This window comes from Nyctereutes procyonoides, unplaced genomic scaffold, assembly GCF_905146905.1.
Source record: "Nyctereutes procyonoides isolate TBG_1078 unplaced genomic scaffold, NYPRO_anot_genome, whole genome shotgun sequence".
NCBI classification, from domain to species: Eukaryota; Metazoa; Chordata; class Mammalia; order Carnivora; family Canidae; genus Nyctereutes; species Nyctereutes procyonoides.
The window spans coordinates 17,605,846-17,633,687 of NW_026575120.1; the positions used below are offsets into that span (position 1 = coordinate 17,605,846).

The window sequence follows — 27,842 nt, forward strand, 5'->3', positions numbered from 1 at the left end:
TTTCTTCTTGGTTTGTTCACCAGGCAGCTTAGAGCAAACCCTCAGTCACAATCAGCCATGTGGGTCTGGTCAAGGCAACTCTAGTTTGATATTTGGGGTTTTATTCCTTGCCTTGGTCCACAGAGAGCCCCTCTGCTTCTCTCCCTGCATCATAGGCCTCCCTCCCAAGGCTACCCTCTTGCAGAAGGTGACCACATAAAAGGGACCACCTGAATGGACCTGTATCTTGAATTGTTAAAGCTTCCATCCCAGACCCTGGTTCAACATTCTCTTTCTTCTTTATGACTTTGTATTTTTCTGACTCTATTTTTATTTTGTTTGTTTGCTTTCAACATAGTCACCCTAAGTTGTTTCCAAGTCTATTACTATGGTGATCTGAATCCAATGTCCTCATCAGAGCCACGGAAGTGAGCCCCATTTGGTAGCTCTCACATGTAAGGTGTTTATGATGTGCACAGGAGATACACAAGAAGGCCCGGAAATCCTCACAGAACCAGATCACCCATGGAATACAGCTGGACCAAACACTTGTCTCAGCTATACTTAGAGTCACAGCAGTTACCTAATGCAAGCCATTTCCTTAATCCAATTCAGACAAAATTTACTGAGAACCTATTCCGTACCTGGCACCACACTAGAGATGATGAATAAGACAGACTCTTACCCTTGAAGATCTCAATCTAGTAGAGGCAACAGATGCATAAGAAACAAATGCAAGATAATGTGAAAATACCCCAAATGGCACACATGAAATTAGCACAGAGGAGAAAGGAGCTGCTCTGCCAAGAGGGTCAGGAAACCTTCCCAGAGGCCTTCTCAAGGCAGCCTGTGCATAGGCAGGGTTACAAGTTCATTAACAATGGCAAGATGAGAATCCGTGTCTGAGTATTTTATTTTATTTTATTATTTTATTTTTGTGTGTGTGTGTCTGAGTTTAAATTCTAAACCCATAAGCTAAAATTGGAGAGACTATGCCCCCAGCCCTTCTCATTAAGTGCCCTCCCCTCCTGTCCAGGAAGCATCTGAATTCACGAGATGCACAAACACCCAGACCACCAGCAAGTTTTCTCCAGCAACTGGCCTCAGCAGGTGGACAGCTGGTCACCATCTAGCAGCTGAAGTCGCTGGATGCCTGAACACTAATTGACAGCACATATACAGTAAAGAACTTGTACAGAGTCTTATTAAATGCATTACTAGAGGCACCTGAGTGGCTCTGTCAGTTAAGCATTGAACTCTTGGTTTTAGCGCAGGTCATGGTCTTAGGGTTGTAAGACCAAGCCTGTATTGGGCTCCATGTGGAGTCTGCTTGAGATTCTTTCCTTCTTCCTTTCCCTCTGCCCCTCCCCCTGCTCATGTGTGTTCTCTCTCTCAAATAAATATAATAAAAATCTTTTTTAAAAAGTGCATTACTAGCCAATACAGGAAATCACTTCTAGTATTTCAAGAGTGTTCCCTGGATAAACACTATATTTAATACTTTCTTTTTCTTTAAACAGATTTGTTTTTATTGCTCAAATAAGAAATGGGTAGGGGTACAAATGTGAGCTATTTGTGTTTAGCTATAACTATGGACAGAAATGAACCATAATATACCACCTCTTCAAAACCAGGATCCATGTGTTTTATTTCAGTTAACTCAAGTTTAAGTTGTTTGCTGAAAGGAAAAGGCAAGCGTGTTTTCACTACTCCAGCTACCCTTCCCAGCCCCAATTCATGACACTGAATGGCAGACATACTGTTGAGGGGGATGAAGAGGAGGTGGGGGGATATGAGAGTAAATGCTTCAGTTAAAGTAGAAGCTAGAGAGCAAAGCAACAACTACTTGTGGCCATTTTTTAACCACATGACTTCCTTGGGAAAACACCAGCTTGCCAGATACCTCCTCCTAAAGATTCCTCCTTCTGCATCTCCAGTTACAGGTACATCTGGTTAACCAGTCCCGCAGCTCGTGGCTGCTCAGTTCTGTTTTCTCTTTGTCTATTCTTTTCTCTCTATTGTGTCGGTTTTGTTTTTTTTTTAATAGATTTTATTTATTTATTCATGAGACACACACACACACAGAGAGAGAGAGGCAGAGACAAGGGCAGAGGGAGAAGCAGGCTCCCTGCAGGGAGCCCGACATGGGACTCGATCCTGGGTCTCCAGGATCACACCCTGGGCTGAAGGTGGTGCTAAACTGCTGAGCCACCCGGGCTGCAGTGTCAGTTTTGATCATTTGTATGGACATATCTCCAAGTTCTTTGATTCCTTCCTCATCTTTGTCCAATTTACTGGTGAACCTATTAAAGAAATTCCTTATCACCAAAACACTGATTTTCAAAACTTTCTAGCATTTCATTTGATCCTTTCTTCTATTTTCCATCTCTCTGCTAAAATTCCTCATCTGTTCATGAATGTTGTCCACTTCTTCTACTAGATCCTTTAACACATTACTCACAGTTATTGCAAAGACCCTCTGATAGTTCCAATATCCAGGTCATCTCTGAGTCTGCTTCTGTTGATTGCTTTGCCTCCTGACAGTGGTTTTGTTATGCGTGTGTGTGTGTGTGTGTGTGTGTGTGTGTGTGTGTGTGCTGACTTAGGTTAGTTGACTTGGGTCTGAGTTTTGTTACTTTCAAATTCCTCCAGATGGAGGCTGTTGTTACCTTGAGCTTAGACTAGGAGCAGGGGTGCACAGAGGGATTCCTGTGTTCCTGACCTCCCCCCCAGCTCTCAGCCAGCCCTGCATGCCTGTACGTCAACTGGCATCTTTCTCCATGCTTCTGCCCCCCTCTCAGCAGTAATATGCTCTTCCTTGTCATGGAGCAGGGGGGAAGCTGGGAAGTTCTCCTTGTCTTGGCCCAGACTTAGTCTTACAACCAATACCTCAAAAGGTCTTGCACCTGGCTCTCAAAGGAGGATTCTTGTTTTGTTTTTTATTTTTTGTTTTTAAATATTTTATTTATTTATTCATGAGAGACATAGAGAGAGAGGCAGAGACAAAGGCAGAGGGGGAAGCAGGTTCCCTGCAGGGAGCCCAATGCAGGACTCAATCCCAGGACCCCGGGATCATGACCTGAGCCAAAGGCAGATGCTCAACTACTGAGCCATCCAGGTGCCTGAGGATTCTTGTTTTGAGCACTTTTTCCTCTTGTCTCTGTAGGCAGCAAGACCTAGTTTATCTTTCTACTTGGTCTTGAGTGGGAGTTTCTTCCTCGTCCTCCAGCAGTAGCAGACCTCTGTTCATTACTGGTACAAGACAGTTATTGAGCCAGGACAGTTTCCTGCCCTCCCCCAGGTGAACAGTAGTTTTGTCTCTACCTTTCCTATAGCACCACTGGGTCTCTGCTGTGTCCTGGGGCAGAGGTAGTTTGTTCCTGTTCTTCCCCACGAAGAATGGATTTTTGCCTATGGTCTGAAGGTGAGACAGTTTGTTTTTTTGCTTCACATGAGGGAAGAATCTGGGGAAACAGGCAAGGCTTTTTCTGTTCCTGCCTCGACCTCTACCTCCAAAGCCACCAAGTGCCTCCTGTATTCCTTTGCTACCCTGGGAGATTCTCTCTGGTCCCTTGACTTATCCCAACATTTCTCATGAACACTCAATGGCGGCCTGTGGTTCCAGACACATTGCACTTCATACTGACCTTTAAGAATTTGTTAAGATTTACCATAGCTGTTTCTTTCTCCCATACTCTGCCACAGCTAAAACGGCGACCCTCTCTTTGGAGGGGTTTACCCCTCTTTGGAATTCAGTTAACTTGGTTGCACAATGTGATCTGAGCCCTGTGAAAGGCTCAGGATGAATTATAATTTTGTAGGTATTCAAGGCCTTACTCATTGTCAGGGTAGAAATAATGTTCTTAGAAGCTTTTTGCATCCTACATACTCCCTATACTAAGTCTCTAGGGACACCTGGCCCCATATGATCTCATTTCACATGGTCCCACTAGAGCAGACAACCGTTTTATGATCTTGTATGACAAAAATGTTCATGCCGAGCACACACACCTGGAGTTTTTCATCTGCCTTTGCTCTTTTTCAGGTAAAATGTCAACCTAGAGGATTTTTGTGAGAGGCAATCTGTCCAACAGGAGGAGGAGGAGACCTCAGCCAGGCTGTGTTTCTTTTAACATTTTTAAGAAGAAGGAAAAAAGTCACATTCAGCCTGAATGATTTAATTTGGAGTATTTTCTTGTACCAACTGTGAGAAATTCCATTGGCAAAATACACAATTCCAGACATTTGTTCTCAGTAAATTGTTCCTCTGTTTAGCATCTCTGATTGCCCCAATTACACTAATTGATTTCTAAATGTACAAATACAGTAGACATGTCACAAGGAATTTAACTCCTCCTGTCCAATGCAGAGGATGGTTTCAAATAGAAAAGCTATGGTGCCCTGAAATGCTATATCTCTGAAAACTGTAAGAACATCTCAAAAGATGCTGCTTCCCTTCCCATGTGGACACAAACCCTTCTACCTCCTTTTCTCATGGCTGTTTATTTTACCCACAAACATGGCTGGCCCCCACGCCCACAGAGCAGGCAGCCCCAGGTTGTGTCCTGAGGACCTTGAAGCCCACCTCCTTCCCCCACCCCCATCATGTGTTCTGAAACTCACTTTTTCAGTCCCCCATCCTCTTTCTTTGAGCCAAGCAGTGTGTTTCTAGAGGACTTAAGCTAACATGCCTAGGTAGTATCCAGGAACCATGACTTTTTAAATTCATGAACACCTACTGGTTTAGCTCATTAGATTAGTTAGCTGCCATCAGCCAGACCCAGAGGCAATGGAGCACTGGCCAGGGGAGGTTTTGATGGAGAAGGAAAGGACTGGAATCTTGGGAGGAATAAGCCAAGAGCAGTGGTAGGATAGGAAAGAAGTCTGAAGGCCCCAGAATGAACAAAAAGAGAGGTGGGGGAGAGGGGCTTCTAAGTAACATTGCCTTCATGTGGTCAGTAAAAGTTAATGGTTAATTGGTCAATTGGTCAATTGGTTAATCAGAAGATCTTGCCCATAATGAGGACAAGGATATACACATAAAGGGCTATACCCCTAGGTTTTTACATTTGATGTTCTACTTTCCTATTCAATCCAGGTTCTTTATTAGTTTGCTATATCTGTCCAGAGAAGATAAAGATTTGACTCTATGTTACAGAAGTTTAGTTCTCCAAATAACATCCAGCCTGTACACCTGTGACTTCTAACTGCTCTATTACTGATCCATATTTGTGAAACAAGATCACTGACATTATGTATTTGGAAGTCTGCAGCCCTGAAACAGAACAGGAAATAAGAATCTAAACAAGGTTTGTGGGTTGTCTTTTAGTTTTGTTGACTGTATCCTTTGCTGTGCGAAAGCTTCTTATCTTGATGAAGTCCCAATAGTTCATTTTTGCTTTTGTTTCTTTTGCCTTCGTGGATGTATCTTGCAAGAAGTTACTGTGGCCCAGTTCAAAAAGGGTGTTGCCTGTGTTCTCCTCTAGGATTTTGATGGAATCTTGTCTCACATTTAGATCTTTCATCCATTTTGAGTTTATCTTTGTGTATGGTGCAAGAGAGTGGTCTAGTTCCATTCTTCTGCATGGGGATGTCCAGTTTTCCCAGCACCATTTATTGAAGAGACTGTCTTTCTTCCAGTGGATAGTCTTTCCTCCTTTATTGAATATTAGTTGACCATAAAGTTCAGGGTCCACTTCTGGGTTCTCTATTCTGTTCCATTGATCTATGTGTCTGGTTTTGTGCCAGTACCACACTGTCTTGATAACCACAGCTTTGTAGTACAACCTGAAATCTGGCATTGTGATGCCCCCAGATATGGTTTTCTTTTTTAAAATTCCCCTGGCTATTCGGGGTCTTTTTGGATTCCACACAAATCTTAAAATAATTTGTTCTAACTCTCTGAAGAAAGTCCATGGTATTTTGATAGGGATTGCATTAAATGTGTAAATTGCCCTGGGTAACATTGACATTTTCACAATATTAATTCTGCCAATCCATGAGCATGGAATATTTTTCCATCTCTTTGCGTCTTCCTCAATGTTTTTCAGAAGTGTTCTATGGTTTTTAGAGTATAGATCCTTTACCTCTTTGGTTAGGTTTATTCCTAGGTATCTTATGCTTTTGGGTGAAATTGTGAATGGGATTGACTCCTTAATTTCTCTTTCTTCAGTCTCATTGTTAGTGTATAGAAATGCTACTGATTTCTGGGCATTGATTTTGTATCCTGCCATGCTACCAAATTGCTGTATGAGTTCTAGCAATCTACAGAATGGGAGAAGATACTTGCAAATGACGTATCAGATAAAGGGCTAATTTCTAAGATCTATAAAGAATTTATTAAACTCAACACCAAAGAAACAAACAATCCAATCATGAAATGGGCAAAAGACATGAAGAGAAATCTCACAGAGGAAGACATAGACATGGCCAACACGCACATGAGAAAATGCTCTGCATCACTTGCCATCAGGGAAATACAAATAAAAACCACGATGAGATACCACCTCACACCAGTGAGAATAGGGAAAATTAACAAGGCAGGAAACCACAAATGTTGGAGAGGATGCGGAGAAAAGGGAACCCTCTTACACTGTTGGTGGGAATGTGAAATGGTGCAGCCACTCTGGAAAACTGTGTGTAGGTTCCTCAAAGAGTTAAAAATAGACCTGCCCTACGACCCAGCAATTGCACTGTTGGGGATTTACCCCAAAGATACAGATGCAATGAAACGCCGGGACACCTGCACCCCAATGTTTATAGCAGCAATGTCCACAATGTCCACAATAGCCAAACTGGAAGGAGCCTTGGTGTCCATCGAAAGATGAATGGATAAAGAAGATGTGGTTTATGTATACAATGGAATATTACTCAGCGATTAGAAATGACAAATACCCACCATTTCTAGATAATAGGAAGAGCAGACAGTAAAATGGTAATAAAAAGTCTAGGTGACAGAGATGTAAGAATTCCTTGTATTGTTCTTACAACTCTTTTACAGGTTCAAAAGTATTTAAAATGTTAGCAAAGAAAGGTAGTGGTAGAAGAGAAGAGGCTTTGGGAGGAGGGACCAGTGTGGTGGGGAACTCTGGGCTCTGGCTATGGTGGGAGAACATGAGGGGCCCGATAGGGTTCCTGCATGCCTACCGACTCAGTGCTAGAAAGGAGCTGAGCATGCAAATCCTCCTGTTTCTGAAGGACCCGTGAGGTCTGAGTTTCTCCAGAGGTCTGAGATTATTCCAAGATGGAAGCCCCAGAGTGCAACCACCCCAGGCCATCCCACCTGCTGCCTCTATCTCACCCAGCTATCAAATAGCTTCCCAGAGTCTGCTTGGTGGGAAAGGTCTGCTAAAAATCTAGGATCCTGGAATCCAATCAACCAGAAGCCAAGAAGAGCTGAAGTAATGACCAAAATCCTGGTGGAAAATCACCCCAATCTCCTTTGTCAGCCTGTACTTGTCCTAGGACCCAGAAGGTAGAACGGGAGCAGAAACTGAGCATCAGCCCACATTCAGAAATAGGTGGTGCAGATGGAAAGGACCAAGACCAGCTCTGAGCCCTTGGCCTTCCTCTGCTTCATTACAACCTAGATTTAGCTCTCCTACCCAGGTAGCTAAGATCCCGTGTACTAGGTGTTCATGGGAGGGAAAACACTTGAATGGTTTTTATTATCTTAAAAAAAATGGGAAAGAAAAGAAATAGATAGAAACCCACACTAATCAGAGCCCTGAGAGATGAGTCAACTCGGATCACCTCTCTCTACTCCCCGGACGCAAGGTGCACACACCTGCACTGAGCAGCACCCTGGTCCTGCTGCAGATCCAATCCACTGCAGGGGCTGAAGGCCCCCTGGGAGCCCAGAGCAGGAAGTGTGAGCTCAACTTAATGAGAGACAGGGACTCTCAAATTCAGCTCAGCAGCTAAGAATATCTCCTGTGGACTAGAAAGAGTTTCTATGTCCGAGACCTTGGCATTCCTTTAAAAAGATTAGAAGAGCCAGACCTTCAGAAGAAGGGCAGTGAGGGGGTCAGAGGCCAGGACACTGGAGAAGGAGGTGAGGCCTCTATGCTGTCCTCCTGATGTGTCCCCTCACCTCCCAGGCCTCAGTCTCTGTATTTTCAAAATGATAGAATTGTCTTGATCCCCTGGCTTTCTCCTAATTCCACAGGAAAGCAATGCAACAGCTCTCAGCAAACAGTTAAGATGTGCGTGGAGAGCTGCGCAGGAAAAGACACAACAAGATTCACACCAAGCTGTTCACAGTGATTTGGGGGAGTGAGGGGTATGTGGGGAAACTTACAGAGGACTTTACATATTTCTATAATTTACATTTTTAAACAACTACTGTGAAGTCATTTTGTTGCTAAATTAAAAATCACAAAACGGTTAAAATCAGGGACACTGTTGTCAAAAACAACAAAGACACTTATGGCAAAAAAATTCAAAATCAAATGAGGAATTATCCCAGGCAAATTCACAGGTTTAGTCTATTCCAATGAGAAAGAACTGGAATTGTGTTTAGCATTTCCCATAATAACCAGAGAGGCAAATCTTCCTTTAAGGCCCAGATCAAATGTCATTTTTCTCCATGAGTTTTCCTGTCCCTTGGTCTTTGCCACACCACGACGTCCTGTTTCCAGCTTCCCCAAAGTGAATTGTTGTCTCAACCTTGTCCCCAGGGCATTCACTGATAATCTCTCAGGGCCCTCATCCTGTGGAATGGCTTTTATCTGCTCTTGTGTCTGTGTGTCTCAGAGTGGAACTTTCTGAGGTCCTAGGTGTTCCTCACCATCAGATCCTAGGTCCTAGCACGGGGCCTGGCACATAGCACACACTCCGTAAGGGCTCGTGGAACCTGACACACACACAGGGCTATCTTGTTTTCTCAGGCTCTCAAGACTAAGGATATCACATCTGTTCTTCGTATTGTACATCCATAGCAGTCAAATCCTGAAGTGGAGTGTGGAGGGCGGACTCTCCTTAAAATGTGTTCCAGATCATTCTTAATGATGCCATTCACCCTTTTCCTGGTCCCTAGGATCCCAGAAGCCTCCCTGTTCATGTCACTGAGCCGGTTGGTCAACTCTTCCTTAACGGAGGAGAAATGCAAACTGGAAATGAAAACAGCTCAAGGAGGGCCTTCCCGGAGGAGTAATGGGCTCAGCTCCATGAGTGACATGCAGAGTGCAGAGACCCGGGCTGAGAGCTGGAAGCCCCTGGTCTTTGTTCTGGAAGACTCTTCCCCTCTTTATCCCACTGCGGAGCTGGGATCTCATTATTAAACACCATGGGTCAGTCTGACTCATGACAAGTAATCAACTTACTTTAAAACTACAAATTAGTCATGATCATTACCCAGATAAACATCAAATAGCTTATTTCTGCTGAGATGCAAAGGCAATTTACCTATTTAAATTAATTCGGGGGTGGGGCTTTCCAAGTCCCATCTTTCTCACTGACTGCCTTCTCTAACAGGAACCAGAAGGACCCATGGTACCAGGCACAGGGGAATGTGGTTGCTTCTCTTGTTCGACTGCAATGGCAGTCTTTCTGACTGAACAGCACTTTCCCATGCTGGGGCTGCAATCATACATCCTTTTCCTTCCTTCATTGGTATCCAAAGCTGCACCATGGCAGCAAGTTTTAAGAGGCTTGATAGTCTCCTCTGATCACGTGGGGAGGCTGTCTGTGTGAGTCGGGGGTGGCTACAGGCAGAGTCAGGGAACTGTGTAGCTGAATACCATCTCTGTCAACAGTTCCTAAGAAAAAGATGACAGAGGAAAGTAACAGACTCCATATCCACACTGATCTAGATAGAAGTAGTCCCTTGGCCTGATCAACCACCATCCTCATCACCCATCTCCCGCTGCCCCATGCCCTCCATCCTGCCTTTGCCTGGCTCTTCTTTCCCACTGCAATTCCCCATTTCCATTTCTCTACCTGACAAACTCCTACTCTTCCTTCAAAGCGTCTTTGACTCATTGGCATTTTAGCCACTCCCCAGACCAAGAAGTAAAGTGAGAGCAGGCACTCAGACTTACTCCCCTTTGAGAAGCCGGCACATGGCATACTGCAGCAGCTCAATAAACATTTGTTCAGGAAATGCACAGCTGAATGAAAATATCCTGTACTCATTCACTCAATTTGTAACCTTCTATTTACAAGATGGACTTCCTTTCCCTGCCTCTGAATTCTTCAAGAGAAGGGGATGAATGAATTTAGTCTCTAACAAGGAGCTTGGGCATTCGTTGGAAGTGGTCACAATACACATTTGTGGAATAAACGAGTTTGCAGAGAAACTTAAGATGATCTTCCTACCACCAGCTGATCGAATCCAAACTCATAAAGCTCAGAAGATATTCCAAATAACCGCTAGACCTCAGCTTTCTCAGTTATAAAGTGAAAGCTGAATGTCATGACCTCCTCCTGGCTCTAAGGCTCTTTAATTTAGAAAGGTAGCAATCATCACAATCGCCAAAGCCCAGCAAATCCTAATCAGAAGATTTGGCATGCGGCCACCATAGAAAAGATTACTCTGTAGCCAAAACTACTTGTACCGGGGCTCCATTTATTCAAAATGCCTAAAATCTTTTGACTTCAGGATAAACCAGTACCCAGCAGTAATGGCGTTCATATGGAACATAGATGTGGAAACTCAGAGAACATCAGTAAAACTAGAATGGTTTCAGATGCTTTTGTTGGTTGTGTTTTAGCACTGGAAATCATTTATGTTTTTGTGATCATTCAGATGGTCAAGTTTCTGATACTTCAGTAAATACTGCCACATACTTGACTGCTGGGGCTTGTGCCAGAATCAGAATCCCCAACATGCAAGAGAGTCATTATTCCTAAAAACGACTATTTCACAATGCTCTGAAAAGTGACAACACACAGGGGCGCCTGGGTGGCTCAGTCGGGTAAGCACCTTACTCTTGATTTCAGCTCAGGTCTATGATCTCAGGGTTGTGAGATCGAGCCTCACATCAGGCAAGCAGGCTCTGCACTGGGCACGGAGCCTGAATAAGATTCTCTCTTACTGCTCCTTCTCTTTCTCTCTCTCCCCTTCTCAAAAAAAATTAAAGTGTTAAAAAAAATTAAAGTGTTTATTTTTATTTTTTTAATAAATTTATTTTTTATTGTTGTTCAATTTTCCAACATATAGCATAACACCCAGTGCTCATCTCATCAAGTGCCCCCCTCAGTGCCCGTCACCCAGTCACCCCCACCCCCCACCCTAATTTAAGTTTTTAAAACAGTGACGGCACTCAGATGGGTGAAGTGTCAAATACATCACTTGAATCATTGGTGGGAACAACAGGCTTAGCATGTACTGACTGAATTTATAGAGGATATACTATATGTCGATGAATCTTGATGAGGAGCACCAAATAAAATAAAGTCCTCTCTCCTTGAGTGCCTACATTTTAGTGGAGGAAACAGGGATGGATGAAGAGACACGTACACATAGATGCATAATAAGTCTGGTGGCTTTCAGTACTGTGGAGATAAATAAGATAGGCCAAGGGGACAGAGGATGCCTGGGACGCTCCTGGAAACCTCTCCTAACTCTTTGCCTTATGCCAGTACTGTGGACAATTTGGCTTCTCTTTTGGGTATGACATTTTCCTCTGGGGTCATAAGTAACTTTATTTCCTATTAGGAAGGCCAGCTGACCCAGTGTTTGGTAAAGTTATAAGAACAGAAGAGAGGGAGGCCTGAGGGGCTCAGTCAGTTAAGCCTCTGACTCTTGGTTTTGGCTCAGGTCATGATCTCAGGGTCATGGGATTAAGCCCTGCTCCCTGCTCAGTGCAGAGTTTGCTTTTTCCTCTCTCTCTGCCCCTCCCCCTGTGCTCTCTCATGAGCACTCCCTCTCAAATAAATAAATAAATAAATAAATAAATAAATAAATAAAATCTTTTTTAAAAATAAAAAAAATGGAAAACTCAAAACAGGGTTTTTGCCCATGGAATTATAGCTTATGGTTCCCAGTGGAGTATTGTGTTCCCCAAGCACCTGACAATTCTAGGAATTCAGTAAAACAGATTCCCTAACTTGCTCTCTTCTTCTGTTCTTTTTATTTGGCTAACTGGCAAATATGTAAAGTCAATTGGTTCATCCCCAAAAATATGTTTTTTATTGCTTACAGCCTCCATAATAAAATATTTTGATTTAAGTCAGAATTCTGGAAATCGGACATATGAAGCTGATGTGCCATGTGCCCCAGTCCTGGGCTGAGCAGGTGGACCCTGGCTCCTACACGGCCCTGTGAGGTGTGTGCTGAGGCCACAAGCCAGGGCAACAACACTCCCAAAGCCTAGGGAGGCGAGTCCTCTGGCTTGGATCACCTCCACTGTCTTCCCATTACTCCAAGCCACCATGGATGGCTTGGATCCACCCGGTCCACTGCCTCAGCCTCCCTGCTTCCATCTCTGTGCCTCCAGTCGATTCTCCACCCAGAAGCCAGAGGGATCCTTTAAAACCTAAATTGAGGGGCACCTGGGTGGCTCAGTTGGTTAAGCATCTGCCTTCAGCTCATATCATGATGCCAGGGTCCTGGGATGGAGCACCACGTCCAGCTCCCTGCTCAGCGGAGAGTCTGCTTCTCCCTCTGCCTCTGCAGTGCCCCCAGCTTGTGCTCTCTCTCTCTCTCAAAATAAATAAATAAATAAATAAATAAATAAATAAATAAATAAATAAAACCTTTTTTTTTTTTAAAAAAAAAAAGAAAAACCCAGGGCACCTGGGTGGCTCAGTCAGTTGGGCATCTGCCTTTGGCTCAGGTCATGATCCCAGGGGCCTGCCTTGGATCAAGTTCTGCATCCGGCTCCCTGCTCAGTGGGGAATCTTCTTCTCCTTCTGCCTCTCTCCCTCTCTCTCTCTCTCTCTCTCTCGTGTGTGTGTGTGTGTGTGTGTGTGTGTGTGTGTGTTCTCTCTCTCTTAAATAAATAAAATCATAAAAAATAAAAATTAAAAAAACAAAAAACAAAAACCTTAATCAGATTGAGCATCTGTCATGTAATACCTTTCAATGATTTCTCACCATCTTTGTAGTAAAAACCCGAGTCCTCACCATGGCCTGCAAGCCTTTCACAATTTAGCCTCAGCAATTTCACCCACCTCCTTGCTTAGCACTTTTCCCTTTGATCATTTTACTGCAGCATTTTATAGTGCATTTTTACACTGTCCTTGCTGTTCCCCAAGCAGCAAGCTTACTCTTGCCCCAGGACCTTTGTACCTGTTTCCCCCCCTCCCAGGATTGCTCTTCCTCAGAAACCACATGGTTCTCTCTTACTTCTTGTGAGTCTCTCAGAAGGCCTCTCTTTAGAGAGGCCTTCCTTAACTACCCCATGGGAAATAGGCACCTTTACTTTTCTCCTCCATGCTACCTCTCATTAGCTGACCTTACACATTTGCTCATTTTCTTGGTTATAGACTGCCTTTTTTTTTAAGATTTTATTTATTTGTTGGGGCAGGGGGTGGAGAGAGAGACAGCACAAGCAGGGGGAGTGGCAGAGGGAGAAGCAGACTCCCCATTGAGCAGAGAGCCCAACGTGGGGCTCCATCCCAGGGCCCTGAGATCATGACCTGAGCCAAAGGCAGATGCTTAACTGATGAGCCATCCAGGTGTCCCTAGACTGTTTTTTCTACCAGCATATAAATGCCACAGGAGCACAGACTTTGTCTATTTTGTCTATCTTGTTTAGTGCCCAAAATAGCACCTGGCACAAAGTAGGTATTTAATGAATACATGTGGACTAACCCCCACAAAGACACTGGTGGGATTATATTCAACATGTCTCTCATCCCTGTTTTCATGAGCCTGTGCCAGCATCTGACTTCCTCGAATGCTGAGTTACTTCCAAATATCTATCTTTGGTTTGGACCTCTTATCTGAGTTACAGACATAAATATCCAATTGCTTACTATATATCTTCCCTTAGATTCCTGAAAGTCTCCTAGCAGGATCTCTGCACAGCTCTGATCTTGAGTCCTCACTCTTTCAGAGTCCACCACAGCGTTCCTCATCTCAGTGAATGGTGCCACCCTCCACTCCCTGCACAAGGCAGACGTCTGAGGGTTGTTCTCCAAGTCTCCTTCCCCACCTTCTCCCATGCCATTCACCACCCAGGTCTGTTCACCTTGTTTCATCGCCACAGCCACAACCCTTATCTAAACCCCCGACATTTCTCTCCCATGCTGATGTGACTGTCCAGAACTGGCCTCCCCTTTTCCACCCCCGGGCCCTTCCATCTACACAGTAGCCAATATGATCCTCTAAAGCACACCTCTGATCACGTCACTCCTGAGCTTGAATCTGTGGTTGGCTTCCCTCTGCTCTTGGGATAAAGATTAGAATCCTTAACACAGCTTCTGTAAGCAGGGTAGACACACAGAAACAGCTGCACAGGTAGCTAAAAGCTGAACTACCTCCATTCCTCCGAGATCCCTGGAATACCTCCAAGAGCCATTACTCTGTCCCTTCCCCTGGCTTCTTCCCCTCAATCAGCAACTACAGTGTGGCACAGCAGGTGAACATACCCTCACACACACACACACACACACACACACACACACACACACGATGTGTGCACACCGGTGTGCATACTGCTCTGGCCCTGGGACAGGCTATCTCAGCTGACTGTGGTGACTACCACCCCTGCCTACAGGGCCCAGCACAATCCCAAATTCACTTCTCCAGCCTCATCTGGAGCCTCTTGCCTCTGCACTGCAGCCACTCTGGCCTTCCTTAAACTATCTGTGCTTTGTCCTGCCTTAGAAACTATGCACAGGTTGTTCTCTATGACTGGAATGGGTTTTTTTTTAAGATTTTTTTAGTATTTATTTGAGAGAAAGAGCATGCACACACAAGAGCAGGGGAAGGGACAGAGGGGAGAGAATCTTCAGCAGACTCCCAGCTAAGTCTCATGACTTGAGATCATGACCAGAGCCGAAATCAAGAGTTGGACACCTAACCAACTGAGCCGCCCAGATGCCCCTATGATGGGAATGTTCTTTCATGTTCTTTCCTTCCTTTACAGTGTTAACTTCTATTCATCCCTTACCTCAACTATCTCTTCCTCATGGTAGCTTTCTCTGACTTCCAACTTTAGGGCAAGTCTCATATATTCTCAAAAAATCCTACACCTTTCCTTCACAGTTCCGAACCCACTTTGGTTTGCCTCTCTAGTCACGTGATTATTTGATGAATAGCTCTCCCTACCCATAGACTACAGTTCAGAGAAGATGAGGACTGGGACTCTTCTTTATACTGTCAAAGCCATCCACATGCGGAGATATATGTGGAGAAAAGACTAGCTACGTGGATCTAAGGCCTGCATACTGCTTGGATAAATGAAAGTATCAGGCATTCATGCAAAGATACTGGTGCACAGATGTGTATATGCGTGTCCTTATGTGTGAATTTGTTATTTTCTATAAATATAAGAATGATGACGATAAAAATTAGTAGACATAATCCATGCATTAAGGAGACTGCCCTGAATATTCAGATGTCTCTTACATAAGCCAAGAGTTCCTCTTTTCACACTGCTTAGAGTAATGACTTCCTATTATGGCAAGCAGCACTTCTTCTTTCCATAAAACATACTATTTGAAAGTGTGTTACTTATATAAGGATTAGCATTTGCTATATTACTGTTCTTACAGTCCACCAGCTCCAAAGATTCAAGCAGCACATCCTCAAGCCATGGCCCTGGGACAGGAGCCTGTTTTTATCATCTCAAAGCAATGGACACATGTTCTGGGGAGAAGCAACTTCTAGTCCATTATGATGCCAGCCCTGTGAGCGTTGTAAAGCAACAGCACTGTCTCCGTGGCTGCACTAATGGGTTTAATGAGGGCATCAGTTCGGCTACTATTGTCCTTCCCTCCCTGCCCTTCTTCACTCCAGAGCACAAGGCCAGCCACCCTCCAGAGCCAGCATGAGGCTGGCAGCACAGAGCACCTCCCAGGGTGCTGTCTGCAGCCGCAGAGTGGGAGACCTGCCGGGCCCAAGATCGGGGAGCCTGGGAAGGAGCTCTGGGGATAAGCCAGCCCCGACTGGCTTTGCAGGCCCCTGAATCCTTCCCTTTCCTCCACTCTGACATTCATTTCTGTGCTTGAAGCTGTGTTGTCTCAGAAAGGAGGCCGGGCTTAGCCGGGACTGCAGGCCAGCCTGAGACAGGAGCATCCCTCTGGTCTTCAAAGGGTTAAGCGTGACCTGTCCCCGGCACTGAGCCCATTGGAAACAGTGTCATAAAGGGCAAAAATGCCTCGGTGCCTGCTGCTCTCTGAGCCCAAGCTGAACCCTGGGGGTGCCTTGAGGAGAGACGGCAGGGGGACGAGCCAGTTACACCCAGGGCCTCACCAACAGGAAACCAATCAGGACAAAGCCATTTCCCAGGTGTCATCAAAATCTTCCAATTTCTCGCACCGAAAATAAGCCCTGGCTCAAGGCTTATGAGCATCCAGTTGTCCCCATTTCTGCTAAGTGGATTCCTCTGAGAGCTGGCATCTTAACCCTTGGAAGGCCTCTGAAGGTTCGGTGCTCCTCAGGCAGAGCTGCACTGCAGAGAGGCCCTCCTCTGCATTTAAGCTGTAGAAGCCTCAGAACTTTCCAGGTAGACAGAGAGAGCAATCCCCCCGCCTGTCGGCAGGTAGGACAGCACAACTCCAGCTGTTTGCCGGGTGCAGTGTGAAAGCCAGGAGCTCCTCCGGAGCCGCTCCGATCCCCGAACTCGCTCCCTGCCTCCATACTTTGCTCCTATATCCTCTTCCCTTGAAAGAAATGGGTTCATAGTTTCAATCTGTTTTCCAAAGGCCATACCTGGGCTCTGTGTGTTTGGTTAGAGTCACTGCCGATGTCCTCACTGTGTGTGGGTATACTTGGGTGGAGGGGGGAGAGGAGGAGGGTTTGCTGCCCATACCCTGTCTGTGACACAAGCACAGGCCACATGCTAGTCTCCCCTGAAGTTCGCTGCCATAGGCTTCATACCACACCTGCTTTGACGTCCTATCTCACATCACCTGCTCCAACCACTCTGATCTCTTAGCTATGGATTTACACCATGGAGGACCAACTGAGTCCAAATGGGGTCTTTCCCTGAGAGAGAGAGAGAGAGAGAGAGAGAGAGAGAGAGAGAGAGCAAGTGGTATGTTGCATTTTAAGCAAGGTGGAGGGGACAAGGTGGAGGGGACGGGTGGTGAGAAGGCAGGGTAGTGAGAAGGCAGGGGGACAGAGGCACGTTGCCTGGAAAAGTTAACCCTCCTTCTGGGAATCTGCCCTGCTGGCTTGTGAAAGCATTCTAGTGCGTTACAATGCAAGCGAGCCCTGAAGACACTCCACTAAATGAAAAGGACAAATGCTGTATGAGTCCACTTGTAGGAGGGACCCAGAGCAGTCAGATTCATGCAGACAGAGTGTAGAGTTGTGGTGGCCAGGGGCTGGCGGTGGCAGGGATGGGGAATTTCCGTTTAACAGATGCAGAGTTTCAGTTCTGCAGATGAAGAGAATTCTAGAGATGGATGGTGGTCACAGTTCTCCCACAATATGAACGTACTTTATCGCACTCAGCTAGACATTTAAAAATGATTAAGATGGTAAATTCTATGTTATATGTATTTCACCACAATTAAAAATAATTTAGTGGCTAAAATGATAAAAAAAAAAGTTATAATTGGTAAATGTATTCTAAATTAGAAATGGAATTAGCACAATTTAACTGGCTGGTCAAACCAAACAAACCTGACCAAAGTCATCCAATCCATGAGCCCAAGCCCTGTTCTCTTTCTAGATGATACTTTCCTTTCTATTGAGTTAAGTCCTAGATCTTTGGCTCAAACCTGACTCTCTGCCCTCCAATCTGTCCTGAATATACGAGGTTTCCCTGCTACCCCTACCTGAAGCCAAACCGACCGCTTAGCCCCGGGAACCTCCGGAGAAGACATTCAAGGCACGGTGGCTCTCTGCCCGAGCCAGACTTGCTTTTATCAACACCTGACAGAGCAAAGGAGGCGTCCTCACTATTTCTTTCTCAGCACAGCAAGAACTCACAAAGGCTGCTTGTGGACAAAGGAGGTTTAATGTCACCACTGACACAACATCCTTCAAAGGCCTCTCCTTCTGCCCTCTTTCAAAGGCCACAAATTCTAAGACCGCAGCAGGGATCAAGGCATCTTCTGAGGGAAGAGGCAGCAGGGGATGGGGCCTGGGCCCAGCCCACACTGTTCAGGCATCAGTCCCTCTCTGTGGGGCCCTGGACTGTGTCTGCGATGTAAACACCAAGGTTAGGGCCTGCAGCAGGCGGAAGCCCTTGGGGATTTTTGAGGCCACTGGGGAAAGGTTAATAGAGGCGGATGAAAGCTGTCAGGAAATGGCAACAGGCAAGAGCTTCTCTTCAGAGACCGAGTGCCCGTCCCCACCCCACGTACCTGGTTACAGGTGTTAATGTCTACGCCATTCCGCAGGTGATCCAAAGCTTTGTCCAAGTTCCCCGATCTTGCTGCCCTCAGAAAGCTGGTAGCAGCATCGGCCTGTGAGGAGAAACGGCAGGCTGTGAGTGTGTGCTCTGGTAATGACTTCAAGATCCCATTCAAACCCAGGGCTGCGGTAAAGGGCCAAGTCACCATGGCAGCCATGGCACCCTCCTGTTAGGCACCCTGGTGCCCCCCACTCCCACTCGTGCCCATCATGGCACCTTGGGCCTGGGATGGGCCTAGAGTCTCTGACCAGATGGCTCTCACGTCTGTAATGTGAGGCTGCTTTGAGCCCATCCTCCCTTCTTTTTAGGATCTTTATAAGCAAGTACCCTAGGCTAGGACCCAGGGTAGGCCAGTCTTTGAGAGGGACCCCATGCCAAGCGCAAATGCTCAGCACTACCTGGGGTCTTACTGCTTCAATGTTCCCAGGGGCTCCTTGTTCTCACAGATGAGTCTTTATCACACAGCCCCTGGCCCCAGGGAGTCACAGATGCAGGCATCACAGCAACCTAATACCTGCACTTGGGAGCTATTTTGTGGTTTGCTTTTTAAGGTATAGAACACACAGCACTTACTATGCACTAAGAACCATTTTCTTTTCTCTTCTTTTCTTTTCTTTTTTTTTAAATTATTTTGGCATGATTAGCATTTGACCAAAGAAGAAATTCAGGAGAGCAGCCCCAGGTATGAGAACATGGTATGACACAGGCTGAGGTGACAGCCAGAGCTTCAGGTCTCTAGTGGAGTGCTTTGTAGGAGCTTCTTCCCCATGACAAGCAGATGGCTTCCATTAGCAACTAGCTCACTTTGTTGATCTTTACCCTAAAGTGCTCCCACTGGCGCTTCATGTTTAAGATCTGTTTATATACCCACAGACGTGCGCATTTAATCCTCATTTTTGAAAACCCCAAGAAAGAAGTGATATGGTGGTCCCTCTTTTACAGTGAGGAGTCAAGACCCCAACATCTGAAGTGACTCATGCAGAGTCACACAGCAGGCAAGAAGCACAGCCCGGACTCACACACAGGCCGCCTCTGAGATCCATGAGCTTGACCTCCTTGCTCTGCTGCCAACTGAACCTGAGCCTTAGCTGGCAGATGCCCCTTGTGAGCTCTCGTGAGTGAGAATAAAGAGGTTCCTTTCCATAGCCGCTGCTCTGCCACCACCACCGACCCACCACCAAGAACATGCGTCCGCATTAAAGGCAGCCAGAGGGAGAGGCGAGGACAGCAAAACCAAGTCTACACTGCAGACAAGAGCAGTAGAACCACACTATCAGAGTGGGTGCTGCCTTGGAGCAGGAGCCCCACGGTTCTTGGGCACCTTCATTCCTCTTCCCTGATCTGTAAGCTGGGGGGTAAGACCTCTCTCATACCCTTGCTGTGAAGCTGAAAGGAGGGTCACCTGGGTGGCTTAGTGGTTGAGCATTTGCCTTTGGCTCAGGGCATGATCCTAGGGTCCTGGGATCGAGTCCTGCATCAGGCTCCCTGCATGGAGCCTGCTTCTCCCTCTGCTTATGTCTCTGCCTCTGTGTGTCTCTCATGAATAAATAAATAAAATCTTAACAAAAAGAAACTGAAAGGAAATAATATAGACTATTAGAATGGTCATATCAGCACAAGTGCTGAGCTCTGTGCTTGACATGTGGCACACACCTGGGTTGAGTTTCATAGGTAATAGCTGTCACGTGACATGTCAGCCCTCCAGAAGACCCACCCATACCTCATGGTTTCTTCTCCCTTCCAGGTACTCTATCTCCTTTCTTTAGGCTCTCTCCTCAGAGAACATGCCAGAGTGGGCGGAATGGTGGCCCCAACAGTTATGTCTGTGCCCTAATCCCTGGAACCTGGCAGTGTTACTTCATTTGGAAAAAGAGTCTTTTGCAGATGTAATTAAATTAGGATCTTGAGATAAGATCCATCTAGATTACCAAGGTTGGTCCTAAGTCCACTGACAAGCACCCGTATAAAAGATACAAGATGAAATACACATGCTCACAAGAAAACTTGATGAAAAGACCTGGAGGCAAACAGAGCGCTGCAGCCACAAGCCAAGGAAGCCAGAGACCAGCAGAAGCTGGAAGAGGCAAAGAACAGATTTTCCCCGAAAGCCTCCAGAAGGAGCATGGCCCTGTGTCACCTGGATTTCAGACCTCTGGCCTCCAGAGAATAAATGTCTGCTTTCAGTCAGCAAGTTTGTGGTGATTTGTTACAGCATCCACAGGGCACTAATATACATGCCGCTGATGTTCACCCTAGACACAATCTCAAACAGTAGTCCAGAATTAAACCCTGATCCCTTCCCCGGAGCAGGTCTGCATGCCTTTGTCCATTAAACACTCAATCCATGACAATAAAGACTTTGTAGCTTCATAGACACTGCTTGCACCCTTCAGGGCTGTCCCTGTCCCTCTTGCCACCTTGGGCTTCCAGTACTGCGCTACAAGAGTTGCTTCCTTTCTCTACTTCCCAGCTAACCCCTCTTCACCCCTGCCTTGCTGATCTTCCTAATATTCTGCTTTCCTGCCAACGCTCTCATATTCCAGGCCCCTCCAGGCCCCCACCTTTTGGAGAGCTCAAACTGAAGCTCTGTGTCCACCTGTTCACAAGATACACACCTTGCAGGGGGCACCTGAGGGTCGTCTGGGTGGCACATTTGGTTATGTGTCAGACTTTTGGTTTCTGCTCAGGTCTTGGTCTCAGGGGCTCTGTGCTCAGCGAGGAGTCTGTTTAAGACTCTCTCCCTCTCCCTTTGCCCCCCCTAAAATAAATAAACAAATCTTTAAAAACAAAAAAACCCATACACACACTTAGATCTCACTGCCCTCAACACAGCTGGCAGAAGAACCCCTTCCTCTTTCTTCCTTGTCCTCCTGTGGCATTCCCAGCTGTCTGCCTCCAGGCCCATGCCCAGATTATTAGACTATTCATGGGACCCTGAAGCCCTCTGACACTCTAGATGGCTAATTCCAATCCAGGTCCACTCAGCTCTTATCTCCACTTATGATGCTGTCCTTGGATACTCAATATTTACCATCTTTAAATCTAGAAACAGGAGCTTGATTTTTTTTCTTTTAAAAATGTACTTTAAATACATGTTTGTCTGTCTCCCCAGTCAAATTGTTTACTTCTCAAGGCAGGGACCAAATCTACCTCTTTGGAAATCCTTCAAAGCATGAAATGTCTGCTAGGCCACCATCCCCCCTGGCTGAAGACACAAGGTCCCTAAAATCCCCATGGTTCCTCAGCAAGGCATCTGTGGTGGGGGAAATATCTTAGAAATGGGGATTGCCCTGTTGGTTTCCCCATGAGCTGGATTCCCAGAGAAATCAGACTCAAGGTTTAATCCCTCTGAGAAATGTCTATCTGTACCTACTGAATCAGAAAGTCTGTCTGTATTCAACTATTGGGAAAAAATACTAAATTATTCACCAAGAATGAGAGTGTTTGAGAGATCTGTCTCCCATCTGTCCCACCTACCCAAAGTACCTTCCATAGCACAATAATAGGATTCAGGATGAAAAGCCAAGCATGGCAGGTAAAAATAGTGCAATGTGACACAGCTCGACTGTTTGAAGTACTGACTCCAGAAAGTGAAGCACAATATTCGCAACAGACAGACAAGCAGATAAACAGAGGGTAAGGAAAGCCCATTCAAGACTAGGATGTGGAAGGCAAAATAGTGTGTGTGGTTTGTGTGCTATAATAATGAAATTACAACAGTAATACCAGTCATTAGGCAGGTATCTTACCAAAGTGGTCTCTTTCCATCCTTATTGCAACCAATGAGGTAGGCACAATTATCATCCCCATTTTAGAGGTGATGAAGCTGAGGTCTGGAGAGGTTAATAACTTGCTCATGTTCTGCAGTTAGTTAACACTCAGGGATTCAGCCCAGGACTCCCTGATGAAAGCCCACGCCCTTCCTCTGACCTTGACCCTGAGATGCTTCCCCAGCAATTTCAAACCTGAAGGTGTCTAGGAAGGCCTGACAGAGTGTGGGGGCTGAGAGGAGCCACATGACTTTGCCAATCAAACAGTTAATCCATGACAGGGAAAGGGTCCCAGGCAGGTCCCAGCTCTAACCCTGAGGGCCACATTTAGCCCAAGACAGGCCTTGTCCTAGTCCTTTCTTTACTATTGGATAAAAAACCAACGGTAAGAATAAAGTGACCGGCTATAGTCACCTATGTAGTTAGAGGTGAAGTTCAATTGCTAAGGCCTTTTCATTTTTGTTTGGTCTTCTCTGGTATAGAGTAGTCAGGACATTAGCAGGATCCTCAGGGTGTCTTACAGGTGAATTATAGATAATGGTGTCACTCCCACTGTGTATCACTCAGTTTAATTGTACAATGTATTTGCTGAGGTCCTATTTCAAGTCCAGGATTCTGCTAGGGCAAAGAGAAATAGAATAAAAAATCAGAATATAGGTCCCTGCCCTCATGATTTGAAAAACAAAGTGATGGAGTTATAAAGGGGTCTTTTGTGCATGGATGTGTGCATGCACACACTCCTTGATTCAGTCCACTAGCATTTAGTGAGCACCTCCTAGGTGCCAGGGAATATTTAAGCTAGGGAGCAAATGACCTTGGTTGGAATATGAGACCCATTCTCACCATCTTGTTCTTTTGAGCCCATGCTGCCCATCTATCTAATTCAATTACCTTCAAGTCAATAACCTGTCCCAGGTGCAATTTCCTGGTGAATCCAGGAACAGTCTGTAATCCAATAGGGCAGAAAGAGAGCCGAATGAATCCAACACATTTCATTTAGAATGTTTGCCCGAGTAGACACTAACCAGAAAAACAACAATGGCAATAATGACAAAACACTAACCAGACTATCTCTAGGCTCTGATAAATTGGAGCAGAATTCCTGGCCCTCCCCAAGTCTCACCTGTCTCTGGGATGTGGGGCAGCCTCAGAGAGGCCTCTCTGTTCAAGGAAACTAGATAGAGGACCTAAAGGAGGCTGTTCACTGTGTTCCAGAAAACCGGTCCACAGGGCCCTGATTCCTGCATACACCAAGGAGCTGCCCTCCCATTTGAGTACCCTACCAAGGCTGTCTGCTTGTGTCTTTGCCCCCTCCTCATCTTGAGTTTCATTTTATTTTTTTTTAAATTTTTATTTATTTTATGATAGTCACACACACACACAGAGAGAGAGAGAGAGAGAGCAGAGACATAGGCAGAGGGAGAAGCAGGCTCCATGCACCGGGTGCCCGACGTGGGATTCGATCCGGAGTCTCTAGATTGCGCCCGGGGCCAAAGGCAGGCGCCAAACCACTGCGCCACCCAGGGATCCCTTGAGTTTCATTTTAATCTAGCTTTACCTGTGAGAAAATTGCTCACAACTGCATTGAGGGCAGGAAGGTGTATACATATTTTGTTAAGTCCTCAGCTCACATCCCTGCTGGTTAATCCATGTGATGTCCCTGAACTTCCCTTCATAACAAAATAAGTTTGCCTTTTTTAAAAAAGATTTTATTTATTTGAGAGAGAGAGTTAGAGAGCACAAGCAGGGTGTAGGGGCAGAGGGAGAGGGAGAGGTGAAGTATACTTCCCCCTGAGCAGGGAGCTGGATGTGGGACTCCATCCCAGGGCCCTGAGATCATGACCTGTGCCATAGGCAGGAGTTCAACCGACTGAACTATCCAGTGCCCCAAGTTTGCCTTTCTAAAGCCCTTACTATGTATTAGACACTTTACATAAACTAACTCATTTGCTCCTCCTAATAATCTCAGGAGGCAGGTGCACTTATTATTGTCTCTTCTGCATAGATGAAGTGAATGAGTCACAGAGAAATCAAGTAACTTATCCAAAGTTACACAGCTAATACATGGCTTGGCCAGGATTTGAGTCCAAGAAGCCTAATTCCAGGGTTTTTCTCTTCACCCATGTGCTATCCTGCCCCATGGGCCAATCATTTTTAGTGCTCCTAGTCTTCTTCTCAAGTTCAGCTCGGTGGGAGGAAGGCTTCCACCTGTGCTCAGAAGCTGCACCCACTTTGGCCCCGACTTCAGGAGGAAGTAATGGAGGGGAAAGGAAGGACCTCCAGTTCTCATCAGGACTGCTTGGAAAAAGTGAACCGCTGGTTACCTGAGACACCCAGACTATTATTAAACTTGCACTTCCTGAGTGGAGTGATACGAATATAGCAATAGATACGTAGCTGAGGGGGCTCCAGTGTCCTGGGAGGCAGAGGGCGGAAGCACAGCAAGAAGTGTCAGGATGCCTGAACATACGAGCACCGAGGGCTTCCCAAACTCCGGAGGCCAAGCACAGCTGAGTTTCAGGCTGAGTAAGAGAGTCCCAGGGCCCCTTTTACCTCCTCTGGTGCTTGAGCCAGTCTAAGCTTCCCTGGGACACACCATGAATTGCTTTCTCAGGGTCTTTTAGTGCAAAATTCATGTCTAAAAAAGGCGAATGGAGGGATGCCTGGGTGGCTCAGTGGTTGAGCGTCTGCCTTCGGCTCAGGTTGTGGTCCTAGGATGGAGTCCTGCATCGGGATCCCTGAGGGGGCCTGCTCCTCCCTCTGCCTGTGTCTCTGCCTCTCTGTGTCTCTCATGAATAAATAAATAAAATCGTTAAAAAATAAATAGGCGAATGGAAAACAGCAATCATCAGAAAACAGTGCTACAATAAGATAGATAGGGTAAGATTTCTTTCCCTAGGGGTCTTGTTGCAGCCAAATGCAGTTTCCTCAAATTGTCAGGATTCAAAGGAAGAGATTCTAGATCCTTCTCTGGGGGTGTGGCAGCAGCACATGCAGGAGACTAAGGTAGGCCAGGGCCCCAGACACAGAGCCGTCTGCCCGTGTTTGGGGGTGGCCTGCCACATCTGACAGTTCCTTCCTACTCACACCATGCTATTCCTGGGAGCCCCTGTCAGGCCTCCCAGAAAGAAGTGCCAGCACCAGCCAGTGCACACACCTGTGTGGCCCTTGCCTTTATCCCTCCGACTGCAGAGAGACAGAAGTGAAACCTGGGCCACAGCATGTGTTTTCATGAAGTTTTTCATTTTTCTCTCCAGAAAGTTGTGCGGGTAAAGCTTCACAAACTGTCTCCAGCCACCCAATCAGACTACCCATTAGCAAAGGTAGAACGAACATATTAAAGGCGTCGTTAAGGAAATAAAATGCGCAAGCCGGAGTCCCGGGTTCCCTTATAATCTCCCAGCACGACTGCCAGGCCTTGGGGGAAACCCTGCCCATACCTGTGCCCTCCCGTGTCTGGCTCAGAGGCTGGATGATGCAGGGATGTGTGGGGAGCCAGAGTCCACCCAGACTCGGGAAGACCTGGCATGACCCCCGCTCTACCACTTGATGCTGTGCCTCACTCAAGTTCCCACACCTCAGTTTCCCCGTTGCCCACACGGGGATGATCCACAGCTGGCTGGGGGGGGGGGGGCGAGGCTGCCGGGGTGCAGGGAAAGCCCCCGCTACCCCGCATACAACAGGTCTGCCTTCAGCTGGTCCCATTCATCTCCCGCTGGCTCCGGACCTCGGGGCACGGGTGTGTGTGTCCCAGGCTGAGGGGCCGCGTGCGGCGGCGGGCGAGGCGAGCCCTTCTGCGGCCCAGGCCGGGGCAGGGGCAGGGGCAGGGACATCGGCGCGGGTGCGGGTGGGTCCGGGCGAGGGGCCGCCGGCGCCCCAGCAGCAGCAGGACCCCCGCCCCCGCCCCCCCCCCCCGCTGGACTGTCCTCCCGGGCGAGGGCCCCGCGCGCCCGCCCCCTCCCCGCGCTCCCGCGCGCCGTCTCTCCGGGCGGCCACAGGTCGGGCCGCCTCCCGCCAGGGGCCCCCCTTGGCCGCGGCCGCCTCCAGGCCAGAGGAATTTTCCTCTGGATCCTGCTAGAAGCCGCGGCGCCCGGCCGGCGTGAGGCAGCAGAAGGGCCGCCGGCGCGTCCCCGCACCCGCCCGGAAAGTTGGCGCCCGCCGCGCCCCGAGGGACCGCAGCCCGCGGCCGGGGGCGCTGCGGCCCGGACCCCGCACCCGGCGGCCCCGCGCGCGCCCAGTCCCCGCCGCGCGGCCGCGAGCAGGCCGTCCACTCACCGCAGGGGCTGGGCCGGACCTGCCCTGTCTCGCTGCCATCGTCCGGCGCCCGCGCTGAAACCCGAGCCCGGCTCCCTGCTCCCCCTCCCCCGTTATCTGCTCGGCGGCGCGGGGAGCGCCAGCAAGTTACGCGGCATCTGGCTAAAAATACAGGCTCCCTGCGCTCGGCCCGGCCCGGCTGGGCTCGGGCTCCGGCGCCCGGACCCTGGGCTCGCCCTCCAGCCCGCTAGCCGGCCGCTAAGGGGATCTCTTCATTTTCTCTCCATTATTATGTCAGAGGGGAAAGTTAATGCGAAGCGATCTCCAGAGAGAAGGCACCTGCTGCCAAGCCGGGAGGAGGGGGTGCGCGGAGGGCGCGCGTGGGGGTGCGGCCCGAGCTGCAGGTGCCGGCGGGCCAGGCGGGCCAGGCGGGCCAGGCGGGCCAGGCGGGCCAGGCGGGGAACGCGCGTCCTGCCGCTGCAGGAGGGAGGCACACACGTCCAATGGAGGTGAGGAGCTCCAAGCTGCATGGCGCGCCCGCCCTGCCTCCTGCCACCCCGACTGCCCTAGTGAACGGGCCCCGGAGCCTGCAAAGACGGCCAGGGTGAGCTCAGCAGAGTCTATTTATGCCCCATAACCAATTTGCATGTTTTGAGCTCTTACATCGTGTCCTGAGATACCAGCTAATCAGCCTATTCCAGATTCTGCCAGAGAGCAGTGATGTGATGCGAACTGAAGCTGAGAGGCAGGACACAGATCTGTAACTACCACCTCCCTCATCCCTCCAATCTGACGGAGTTAATGAAACATCACCCAAGGCTGGAGTAAGTGCTCAGTTTTCTGTCCTCGGACCATCCTCATCTTTTTCTGAGGTCATTTCGGACAGATGTCAAAAGCATGTTGGGCCAGGGGTGGGGAGGGGGCAAGGTGGCCAAGCCTTGGAGGTGATGCCACCTTAAGAACAGGTGATGAGGAGTGGTCAGCAACAGCAAGGTTGAGTGACTAGGCCGCTGGCAGTATTACTTGTTCAGACCACGGATGTTTTATACCATGAGCCTGGCTCTACCTTCTCTTCAAAAAGTAGTCTAGACACAATACCAAATGCTCTTTCTCTTCCCCTCCTGCCCTGACACATAGGTATGGTACAGCTGTGCGTATTGGTGAGGAATTAATCCACTGAGCACCTGTTTGGTGACAGACATATTGCCTTACCTCAATTAATCCTCACAGCTACCCCATAAAGTAGACGATGCTATTATGGTTGTATGGATAAAGAAACTGAGCCCAGAGATGTGAAGAGTCACCACTAGTAAATGGAGGGTCCAGCTGACCCAAAGCCCTTCCATTAACAGCACTGGCA

General features: G+C 47.5%; 1 protein-coding gene across 3 annotated transcripts in view; it reads right to left on the reverse strand.

Annotated features, from left to right (window-relative positions):
• Nucleotides 1-27,842, reverse strand: part of ANK1 (ankyrin 1) — a 213,279-nt gene that overhangs the window by 77,698 nt on the left and 107,739 nt on the right. For 2 of the 3 annotated variants that reach the window (XM_055334923.1, XM_055334921.1), the window contains exon 2: nucleotides 18,409-18,510. In XM_055334923.1, coding sequence (XP_055190898.1) covers nucleotides 18,409-18,510 — 102 coding nt within the window. Of the gene's footprint in view, nucleotides 1-18,408; nucleotides 18,511-26,503; nucleotides 26,857-27,842 lie in introns of those variants that run through there. The other variant, XM_055334922.1, reaches the window with a different exon arrangement.